This window comes from Leptidea sinapis, chromosome 25 (assembly GCF_905404315.1).
Source record: "Leptidea sinapis chromosome 25, ilLepSina1.1, whole genome shotgun sequence".
NCBI classification, from domain to species: Eukaryota; Metazoa; Arthropoda; class Insecta; order Lepidoptera; family Pieridae; genus Leptidea; species Leptidea sinapis.
This window is the reverse complement of record NC_066289.1, coordinates 7,269,679-7,282,003: the sequence shown is the minus strand read 5'-3', so window position 1 is coordinate 7,282,003 and position 12,325 is coordinate 7,269,679. Positions and strand designations below refer to the sequence as shown.

The 12,325-nt window shown below is 40.5% G+C and overlaps 1 protein-coding gene across 2 annotated transcripts in view; it reads right to left on the bottom strand.

Annotated features, from left to right (window-relative positions):
- Positions 1-12,088, bottom strand: part of LOC126972070 (protein fem-1 homolog B-like) — a 32,153-nt gene extending 20,065 nt beyond the window's left edge. For both annotated transcript variants that reach the window (XM_050818646.1, XM_050818647.1), the window contains exons 1-5: positions 11,727-12,088; positions 9,496-9,649; positions 3,641-3,885; positions 2,335-2,482; positions 303-457 (exon numbers count right to left, since the gene is read on the bottom strand). In XM_050818646.1, coding sequence (XP_050674603.1) covers positions 303-457; positions 2,335-2,482; positions 3,641-3,885; positions 9,496-9,649; positions 11,727-11,870 — 846 coding nt within the window. In that variant the 5' untranslated portion in view covers positions 11,871-12,088. The remainder of the gene's footprint in view (positions 1-302; positions 458-2,334; positions 2,483-3,640; positions 3,886-9,495; positions 9,650-11,726) is intronic.
- Positions 12,089-12,325: the final 237 nt, after the last annotated feature.

Here is a 12,325-nt window from a genome sequence, read left to right as displayed (position 1 = left end):
TTAAACAGCCGCTAAGAAGTGTTTTTTTCTCATTCTGACTTAGGTCAATAGAAGAAGACAGAGTGAGAATTATCAATGCTTTAAGTTAGCAGACTATTATGAATAAGGGGGATAAAGTTTACATCAATTTTATTAAATACTTTGAATACTTAGGGGAGAAAGTATGATTTAGTCATCAGATGCCGAATTGAACTAGGTTTAGTTAAAAATGTGTCAAGTTTCATTTACAAGTTCATTAAATTTGATAATTGTACGTCCTTGTTGTTACTCTATAGTAACTCTAGTGAGTATTAAATACTAACCCTTAAGCAGTAGTATTCCTTGTCGTTCGCGAAAGAAGCACCGAGTAACTCGTAGGCCTCGATAGCCTGAGCGCGCGTGACGTCACCGCGACTCGCCAATAACTCCACGACGGAAGCACGTGCGCGTTCGGCGGCGCATTGCAGCGGGGTCATACCTTTGTAAGTAATAAAAAAAAAAAAATTTAATAAAGAGTGTTATAGTAGCACTACATAGATTTTTAAGTTAATATGATGTCAGTGCTACTAATCAAATCAAATCAAAATCAGTTTATTCACGTAGGTCACGGAAATGACACTTATGAATGTCAAAAAAAAATATTTCAATAAAATCTACCGCTACTTCGTAAAGGGTTGAGCTAATGAGAAGAAGTAGCAATAAACTCATTGCCACTCTTTTATATCAAGATTTACATTTACATCGATTTACAAATCATTTCAATTACAATATAATATGTAAAATGTAAAATGACGCAACAAACACACTCAATCGTCAAATAGTTAATGTCTTACACAAGTAAGTCAAAAAAGTAAATGTAAATTAATACAAAAGTTTATTGAGTACAGTAGCTGCATCATCCACATACACCATAAATAAATAAATAAAGGTATTCTGTGAGCATTTTATAAGCGATTATAAATAAATAAATATGTATATATCGTTGTATGTATACATATATATACACACAATAACTTTTAAGAATCTGAAACCGAGTCTCGGGCAACAGGATCATCCTGCCACCACGAGCATGACGCATGAGCCAGCCATCGCCTCCCTCAATCATATTTTAGGGAAGGGCACGACCCGTCCCATGTCGCCGCCACAAGCAGTAACATTTAAGCTACAACTTAAAATACTGTGCAACAGTCTTATTGTATTGTAATTATAATATCATTAAACATAAGAAAAATTTGTAAATTTAAATAACTCATAAAATACCTACATTACGAATTTAATTACTTCCTTTTCGTAATGTTTAAAAAAAAATTGTAAATACAATATAAAAATTCAAAATATTTATTTTCTGTATCAAGTATGTACATAAATCACTACTCATGATTGGAGCCTCCTTCTAGCACTATAGCGCCTGTGTTAGAAGACTGCGCTCTTCCATAGCTTATTAATACTTATTACATTATTTAAAGTTAATTTAAATAACTTTCAAAATACTTTACGAATTTCATTACTTCGATTTCGTAATAATAATTTGTAAGTGCGTTAATTTTGTGTGGTTTAAAACAGCTTGTTGGTCCATCTTTAAAAAGAGATAATAGTTATTTATGCAACTGTTGTGTAATAAGGGGTATTAAAACACGAATGAGGATTAATAATAGTATCACATGAGTGTTTTAATACCTTATTATCAACAGTTGCATACAAGACTTTATCTACACCCAGAATATGAATCCTCTAAAAGATTCTGGAAAAGTTAGCTTACTGCTAACATTAAAACACCAGTCCTAGTAGTAACCTAATATCATTCAATACCGATTACATACAAATAAAGTAAGTATTAATGAAACAATTATTTATTTTAGTAGTAATTTACATTTTGTATAGTGCAATGATTAAAATCACTCGAATATAATGTTGTTTTGCAGCGTTTAAAATGAATCGCTCATTTTTTGTAAACAAAACAGTAAAAATATTGAAGAAAAATGGCGGGGATTCGAATAACCTACTTTTTTTTTACGGCGCGCGACGTTCTGGTAGTGTGCAACGCGCGTAAACGAAAATGTACTTTTTTTGGAATTCATACAGATATCACGCATCGAGCAATAAGAATGTGGCTGTCTGTTGAAACTCTGCGCATGAAGGGATAAAAAAAAAACATAAGAGTGTTGTTATGAAATTCAGTACAACATTACAACACTCGTTTGGATGATGTAATGGTTATTAGAACATTGGGTGTTTTAATGTCGGCAATAACTGTTTCAGAATCTTTAATAGAGGATTTAAAGCATGGGTGTAGATAAATAATTGAACATCATCCCGTACCGCTAGTCAACGGGATCTATATTAGGAGTCACTCACCATTCTGGTTGGTGAGTATCTTCGCGTTGTGATCGATGAGCGCGCTCACGGTACTTGCGTGTCCGCACTCGGCTGCGAAATGCAACGCAGTCGCGCCGCACAAGGCGCGTTCATCCACCCGAGCGCCGCTGTCCAGTAGAAACTGTACCTGAAATCAACTTATATTAATCATGAACAAACTATATCGTATTTTGACGCGAGTAACGACTTTAAATATGCTTGTTGTGGGAGAATCACGCTGCCACACACGGGCCAGATTAGTACCGGAAAAACATTACACAAACCTACACAGAAAAACGTGGACCAGCGTTAATAGTTTAGTGTCAAGAATCGGCGCGCATTCTGCTCAGTAGTGTTGTGCCTATTTCACCGATCATCGCTATTTCACAACACTCCACTTAATACGTCACCTTGTATCAAAATACTGACTCTCGAAAAATTCGCTTCGTACTGGAGATCAAACAGAGCAAAGCAATACGGTTTCAGCCACATATGGAATATCACTCTCATTTCTTGGTGCACCCAGGGGTGTGCACATCATATAGGGAATTAGGCAGTGTCTACCTCGTTATAAACCTTGATAAATATAGCACTAGTCTGAAAGTTAATTTTGTTTAATTTGGTTCCGTTATTTTATAACCAAACTTCTATTTAAATTTAAACACCTAATCATAAAATTTTTCCTTACACTAGAATCTAAACACCTACGGTAAGCAATATTTGCTTATTCCAAAGCTCAACTACGACTAGTTAGATCCACAGTGTCTACCTTACTAGAAAACCAATGCACGCCACTGGGTGCACCCCAGGTATCAGCTGTGGAACCATATTATAGACAATCCAGTGCCAAGTGAACGGGTACGATCATGTTGCGTTGCGTAAAGACGTACATAGCTTCATTGTGGCGCGTTTATCACGGGGAGTGTTCCAAAGAGCTATTTGAACTGATACCTGCCGCCGAATTCCACATTTGCATGACATATCTCAAATTTGGATATCATCCTCACCATCTGATCCTCTAGTATTGCAGGAGAATGTGGGCAGCGGTGATCATATAACATCAGATAGCCTATGCTCTAAACCCACAAAAATATTTCAATATTTTCCCCTTAGATAATTGAGATAGATAGACATCCAATGAAAACAGGCCAGGTTTATTACTTTTGTGTGCGTGACAAGCTACATCATACACTTGCGAATTTGTGTTAGTGTGCTTGCATAACCCAAAATTTTTTTGACGTGTTCATAGCGTCACTTTATATCTAGACGAATAAATGATTTAAGGTTTTCCTCTTGGAACACTCACGACTTCCAGGTGGCCCTTGTAAGCGGCGATCATCAGGCAGGTGTTGTTGTACTTGTTGGCAATGTGGATGTCGGCGCCGTGCCGCACGAGGTACTTGACGATGTCCAGGCGGCCGTCGAAGCAGGCGGCTCTGAGCGGGGTGCTGAGGGTCTCAGTGGCATGGTTCACGTCAGCTCCTGCCCGCACCAGTCTCTTCACAATGCCCAGGTGACCAGCGCCCGCCGCGCACCAGAGTGCTGTAGCTCCTGGAAAATATTGGGTTTTTCACGACTTCTTCCAAAGAGTTAGATTTACATACCGCGACTTCTCTTCTCTGACTCTTAAAAGAAATGTCGCGTTGTGTTTTTTTTTTAAACTTATTAATATACTTAAAAACAATATATATCTATGTCATGAATATAAAATTCAAAATTATCAATAATATGAGGAGGGCACCCCGAGCATTCGCGCTCGGGCTGCCCCTCGTATTCTGTGAAGGGCACAGTACCGCGCATGACCAAGGACAAACGAGGCAGTAACACCACGGCACCCCGCTCCACGCTTAATGTGGACTTTTGTAACATCAGGGGAATTCACTCCAACTTAAACGCCGTCCACCACCACCTTGAGACGGCGCAGCCGGCCTTGTGTTTCCTTACGGAGACGCAGATATCTCGACCTAGCGATACGTCATATTTATCGTACCCCGGGTACAAAATTGAGCACAATTTTATGCATCATGCCGGGGTATGTGTGTACGTTAGGGAGGATATCTGCTGTCGCCGTCTCGGCAATTTGAGGGTAGGGACCTGTCTACTCTATGGCTCCACGTAGATTTAGTGGACCGTGTCCGCATCTATGCGTGTGTCTACAGGTCCCATAGTGGTAACGCAGAAACCGATCACCTCATGGGCTGCGTTCAAACGGCAATTGACGACGTGCTTGAAATCGTAGTCTTGGGTGATTTCAACAGGCACAATGACGAATGACTTGGATCACGTACCACAGACTACGCAGGGCGATAATTTTGCATTGGCGTATAGTCTGTCCCAATTGGTTGAGTCGCCAACGCGGCTCCCGGATGTGGATAGCCACACGCCGTCCTTAGACGTCCTTAGACTTAGATCTTCTGCTGACTACACATCCCGATGGTTACCAGGTCCTTGTCGACGCCCCTCTCGGAACGTCCGACCATTGCCTGGTCAGGAGTGTAGTGCCCATCCGACGCCAACGTCGCAGACCACCAGCGACCCGCCGCGTTTGGCACGACAAGTCGGCAGATTGGGATATGTTGCGTACCTTTTTTGCATCCTACCCTTGGGGCACGGTTTGTTTCCCTTCGGATGATCCTAGTGCCTGCGCCGTTGCAGTAGCCGATGTAATACTGCAGGGCATGGATATTTTTATACCAAGCTCTGTAGTACCGATCGGTGGCAGATCACAGTCCTGGTTCGATGCGTCAGTTAAAGCAGCATCTGACTGCAAAAAACAGGCGTATCGAACTTGGGTTGCGGCGCAGGGCACAAAGGATCCGAACTGCAAAGTTCTTAAGAGAAAATATAACCATGCCTCCAGATTTTTTAAGCGGCAAATCGCCCGTGCGAAGTCAAAGCACGTCGTCAAAATCAGCGAGCAACTTTCCAGTTACCCGACCGGAACACGCAAGTTCTGGTCGTTGTCGAAAGCTGCTCTCGGTAACTTCAGCCAGCCGTCCATGCCGCCGTTGCACATGAGGAATGACACCCTGGCCCATACGGCAAAAGAGAAAGCCGATCTCCTGTGCGCTCTTTTCGCCTCCAACTCATCAACACCGCCGACCATCCCGCGGTGTCAGAGCTCTATGCCTGAAGTACAGTTCAGACAGAAAACTGTTAGGCGAGCTCTAATTTCGTTGGACGTCAGGAAGTCGAGCGGGCCGGATGGCATTTCTCCAATCGTGCTTAGAACGTGTGCCCGAGTTGACGCCGGTGCTAACGCGTTTATTCCGGCACTCTTATTCCAAAGGCGTAGTCCCTGACTCATGGAAGTCAGCCCTTGTCCATCCGATCCAAAAAAAAAAGGAGACAGTTCGGATCCGGCAAACTACAGGCCTATTGCTATTACCTCCCTGCTCTCCAAAATCATGGAGAGCATAATTAGCCGCCAACTTCTGGTATACCTAGAGGGTCACCAGTTCATCAACGACCGACAATACGGCTTTCGCCATGGTCGGTCGGCAGGTGATATTCTGGTATATCTAACACATAGATGGACGGCGGCTATTGAAAGCAAGGGGGAAGGCCTGGCAGTTAGCCTGGATATAGCGAAGGCCTTTGATCGTGTATGGCACAAGGCGCTCCTCTCAAAACTTCCATCATTTGGGCTTCCCGAGAGCTTATGCAGGTGGACCTCCAGCTTCCTCACTGGGCGCAGCATACAAGTCGTTGTCGACGGTTTTTGCTCGAATCCCAAGCCCGTGAACGCTGGAGTGGGCCAAGGCTGTGTGCTATCTCCCACGCTGTTTCTTCTGCATATCAATGATATGTTGGTCACCTCCAACATACATTGCTATGCAGACGACAGCACTGGTGATGCCGTATACACGGGCCATGCAGGTCTCTCTCGGGAAAACGTCGACCAGTGCCGGGAGAAACTTGTGTCTTCTATCGAGTCCTCTCTCGAGAAGGTCGCGGGATGGGGTAAATTGAACCTTGTCCAATTTAACCCCCAGAAGACTCAAGTTTGCGCGTTTACCACTAAAAAAACCCCATTTGTCGTATCACCGCTCTTCGATAACACTTCCCTTAAAGCCTCGCCTAGTATCGGAATACTGGGTCTCGAAATCTCGAGCGATTGCCAATTCCGTGGCCATCTGGAGGGCAAAGCCAAATTGGCTTCGAAGAAGCTGGGCGTCATCAATAGAGCACGGCAATACTTCAAGCCGGCCCATATTCTAGCGCTCTACAAAGCGCAGGTCCGGCCACACATAGAGTATTGCTGTCATCTCTGGTCTGGCGCACCCCAGTATCAGCTCGACCCATTTGACCGCGTGCAACGCAGAGCAGCTCGAATTGTCGGGGGCCCAGTGCTCTGTGAACGGCTGGTTCACTTGGCGTTGCGTAGAGACGTCGCTTCATTGTGTGTCTTCTACCGCATTTATCACGGGGAGTGTTCCGAAGTGCTGTTCAACCTGATTCCTGCCGCCGAATTCCACCTTCGCACGACACGCCACAAATTAGGATATCATCCCCACCATCTGGATGTGTGGCGGTCCTCCACAGTGCGGTTTTCAAGGAGCTTTCTTCCACGTACTACAAAGCTGTGGATTGAGCTTCCTTGTGCGGTGTTTCCGGGACGATACGACATGGGTACCTTCAAAAAAAGCGCGTACACCTTCCTTAAAGGTCGGCAACGCTCTTGTGATTCCTCTGGTGTTGCAAGAGAATGTGGGCGGCGGTGATCACTTAGCACCAGGTGACCCGTACGCTCGTTTGTCCTCCTATTCCATAAAAAAAATATATACAATAATTTTGGATTCGATCTAAGCCACTCGAAGAATCATGGAAACGATATTCATTCTGTGGCAATGATAATTATTAGGTATAAGTTTTCATTGAATACCTTTGGCGCTAATAATCACTTCTTTGGTACTTAACTTTCCATTGCGCTTTGGATGTTTCTCTATATACTTTTTTTGTACTAGGAATTTAATAGTAGGAGTATATAATGCTGGCTCTCTCGGTCTGATGGGGACATACTGATGGTGAACGAGTAGACGGTGCACGCGAGGGACGAGGGACACGTGCCCGACATGAGCTCCGGAACATGCCGCGGCCACGCGCGCATTTCTCGCAAGGTGTCGGCGTCGGCTTCTACGTAAAAGACGGCCTCCCCAACGCCACCCAAAATAAATTGCTGGACAAATGAGACTTAACATCTTATGTCTCAAGGTGACGAGCGCAATTGTAGTGCCGCTCAGAATTTTTGGGTTTTGCAAGAATCCTTAACGGCACTGCATTTTAATGGGCAGTGCGTATCAATTACCATCAGCTGAACGTCCTGCTCGTCTCGTCCCTTAATGTAATAAAAAAAAACAATGATTTCCCCTTACATAATTCTACGTCTAGATAGATAAAGCCTCTTGCTGCTAGACACCCGATGAAAATAGGCCAGGTTTGTTACTTTAACGTGGTGACATGGTACAGCTAACACTCGCGATTTGTATGTCACTTTGTGTTAGTGTGCATGCACTGCTCAAAATAGAGGTTAACTGTCAACCTCGACTTTTTTTAGACGTTTTAACAGCTGTCACAGTCTATATAGTATATAGACGTTTATGTGATCTAAGGGTTAAACGTCTACGGGGCAAATGCTAGAACCGTTCATTGGCTCTCATCCCGGAGGAGCCTACTATAATATTATTGGAAATTAATCTATCATTGTATCGAGTCTTATTTGATATTTTTATACTGTAGTTGCGAACTGAGTACGACTGAATATCAATCTTATTTGCTGGATCCTAAAGTAACTATTTTTTTAAAAGGTTGTTGACTAAGTGAAACTTCTTTACTGCTTTATTTATTCGGTGCTCATGTTCTAAAGAACTTTTTGCGCAGCACAATAAAATCAAATTCAATAGTCATATTGCCTCGTATACAAAACCTGCACGGGCAAATTCGGGTGAGAGTTGTTTTAAATTAATAAATTCAAAGATTTTTATTCAAAATAGGATATCATGATATCACCCATTCAAAAAAGTATCGGGTGCAAGATACCCAGCGGACATTTTTTTTTCATAAAAACTTTGGTAACCTTGGTGCCTAATATTGTTCAATAAAACTTATTATTAATCAGCCTGAGGGCGGTCGCTCCATACCTAATCTGTGGTAATATTAAGAAAGTCATTTATGTAGCAGTAATAATCTCAGTTCTATCGCGAAACCGTATAACTGTAAGGAGTGCGAACAAAGAATTGGACATTGGCCAGTCAAGAGCGTTATGTTTCAATTTCTTTGTGTATCATCGGTTTCTATAAATACACGGGCCACGCGCATCCTCGCCGCGTCCAAAGTCAATGATCCTCGTGTATCGTAATTAGTGATTGCGGAAATAAACAGAAAAGTAAACAACTTTAATACGCGTTGGCCCGCTTTACTTCCGAAATACATCAGGGGTTTCGCGAAAATTGCACGTGACCAGAGAAAATATATCGAAACTTTCATAATGGGTTTAGTTTTAGTTTTGATTGAACACGTGACCGGTTGAACTTAACGTCTAAGCTTTTAGAGCGCTACGAGTATCCGTGAAAACAGTCCGGAGATTTTTTTTAACAAAATAAGGGACGATACGAATATGACGTTCAGCTGATGGTAATTTACACGCCCTACCCATTAGAATGCAGTGCCACTTAGGATTCTTGAATAACCCCAAAATTCTGAGCGGCACCAAATTGCGCTCGTCACCTTGAGACATAAGATGTTAAGTCTCATTTGTCCAGTAATTTCACTAGCTACGGCGCCCTTCACACCGAAACACAGTAATGCTTACACAATGCCTGCCACGGCAGAAATAGGCGCCGTTGTGGTACCCATAATCTAGCTCGCAAAGCCCTCGCTAGCCTGTGCAAAGCCTCCCACTGGTATGCCTAATTACCTACATGCAATCAATTCTGTCGACCCGTTGAAGTGGGTGCGGGGTACTGAATCCTCATAGGTCAGTTAATGAACAGCACATATCGTAATTGGTCAGGTAGTAAGGTAGCGACAGCATATCATATGCAATCTCTACTATAGCCACAGTGGTTTTATAAGATATGTGCTTCTAATGTGATATCTTTATTAGGAGTCTATAGGTTTATAAGGTCCATAATAAAATAAAATTGAAACAATGTATTTTACCTACAATTACGTATTCATCAAACTTTACAGTGCCCTCTCGCTCCAGGGTGACAGGTGGGCTGAACTTCTCCAGCAGTATCCTGACAGCGGCGTCCCGACCGTGTCGTGCTGCTGCAATAAGGGGTGTGCACTTTACTCCGTCACAGCATACATCCTGAAATATATATTCTTATATACATTTGTTATCAAAGAGAACTATTTCAGGCGCGCTGATCGCTTTATATGTGGATATTAAATGAGACTAGGCTTTATATTTTATGACAATAAGTGACGAGACGAGCAGAACTTTCAGCTTATGGTAATTGATATGCCATGCCCATTACAATGCAGTGCCACTCAGGATTCTTGAAGTACCCAAAAATTCTGAGTGGCATTACAACTGTGGCCTCCTCTAGCTCTTTCCATTGGAGTCTGTCATGGGTCACTCTTCTCCAGTTCGGGCCTGCTGTGAGTTTGAGTTCATCCTCCCATCTTGTTCGAGGTCTCCTATGTTAATTTAGAAAATGTAAAAAACATTCAACACCAGAAAAATCTATTAAGCTTTTTTTGTTGAATTTTTATTTTTATTTACGGCTGTTTCCAATATACTATCTACAGATGGAGGTTAATTACTACCTTCTACAGTCAGTAATTAGCTGTCAATAATCTGAAGCTGTCCCAATATAGCCAATAAGTCATTCTTATTGCCTTATATTGGGACACAATTTCCATACAAACTTCTATCACCTGTAACTAATATGTCCTCCCATTGATAGACAGTGTGTATGGATAAGGTGAGTTACCCTCAATAAGTTTATTGGGACAGAAAAGTCAACAATAGTTACAATTTTTATCTCAATAAGGCCACGACCAGAGATAGATATAATATTGGGAACGGCTGTTATTGTCTAACTCAGCTATCTGTAATAATGCAAAATCCTTCAAAACTATGAGGGGCACTCAATAAACAGTGAGAATAAGCTGCAAAACTTTTTTATTTTAATAAGTAATCCATGGTTGACCATGTTGACCACCACCAGAGGATAAGTGATGTTTTTTTATATTTTATTTAATTGTATTGTAATTGTAAACTTAGGAACAAATAAATACTGCCTATTGGCTGGTAATTTGAATTTGAAGTCTTATGTTTTCAGTGTTGTCTAAGAGTTGGAAATAAATTGAATTATGTGTGATTATTAAGCATCAGTACAAAACAAGCTAATCAAAATTTATAGGGAATGTTGCATGTTGGTGCACCAAATTTAAACATGGAACATCCATTAAAATAGGGTCATTTCTACTGGGTCACCAAATAATGTTAAGAATGTTAGAAAAGTTGTTTCAGCACATTGTTGTCAAAGTACATTAAATAGAAAAAGAAAGAAAGGTTTTATCTGGTGGTGCATAGCATACTACATTAACACTTATTAAAAAAAGTAGTAACAGACTGGAGTTTCAGAATGCCTAATGATCCACAAAATCATAGCAAAGTAATTACACACTCTTTAATTGTTTAAAAGGACAATGGATTTACTTATTTTTCTGGTCGGTGATTAGTGTTTTCTTGCATAGTTTAACATCTAGTCCAGCAATCCTACACTAAAACTAACAACAAGCTTGTAGTAAATTGAAATTGAAAAATATAAATAACTATAATTTATTCCCTGTTTATATCTCACTTGTTTGTCATCACTCTCACATTTTTGTTTTACATAATCTTGAGAATATTTCTAATGTTTTACCGATGATTTGGTTAAGACACAACGATTGCCCAATTTTCATACAAGGATCGGCATTGTCCTTTACAGAAGAAAGTAAGCAGATAATTACACAACAGCCTTTTGCACCATGATGTCAATACTTCAAATCAATATTTCTATAGCAAAATCTATTGCTATTATATGTTTCCCAAGATTTTTCACAATGTAGGTTAATTATAATTTTCTATAAACATACAACTGCCATGTTAAATATTGTTATGAAGTATATTTATTAACAACACTAACTATATATCTATTTAACCATAAATCCATTTATTTAGTGTGATAAAAAACAACACTATAGCTGTCAAAATATTGCAGTATTGATAACAATTGTAATTTTGATAAAAAATATTATCTATTATATTCCACTACATTTCTTTGTTCACAAGCTGAATACTTCATCACAATATAAGTCATCACAAAAATTTAACATCGATAAAAATAGAAGTACCTTAACGACGTTCACAACAATGAAACAAAATTACTTACTCGATTGAGAAGTGTGTCAATTTCTTCTGTGCTTTTTTCATATATTAGAGCATAAAGTGTGAGAGCCATTCCATCACGAGCTGCAAAAAAGACTCTTTCACGAAGACTGCTGGATAAGTCATCCGCAACCAATTTATTTTCCATTTTCGAAAAGAAACAGCAAATTTTACAGCTTATCTTAAACGTAAATCCCTATTTATTAAATCAATGATAAAAATACGCCTAATGAAAAATCAATTGCTAATTCTGGGATACGGATTAAATGTATAGATTTTTCACAATTGTGAAATAAAACTCAAGGCCTGACTCCTGAATCTTAAATCTTCTCGAGATTCGTGAATTTCGTGAAATGTGAATCGTGATTGTCAGTGATGCTGATTGTTGTGATTCGTGAAGTTTTTTTTTTTGTGTAGGTATATTAGGCTCAGTTACTGGGATTGTGAATTATTTACAAAGAATACATTTACTCTAAAGAGATATCAATGGCCACCGTAGTAAAGAAAGCAAAATGTAAAAAACGAACATAGAAATCCATGATAGGTATATAGGTATCTCTGGAAGACAAAATTACCATAAATATTTCTTGATGGTGTGTTATC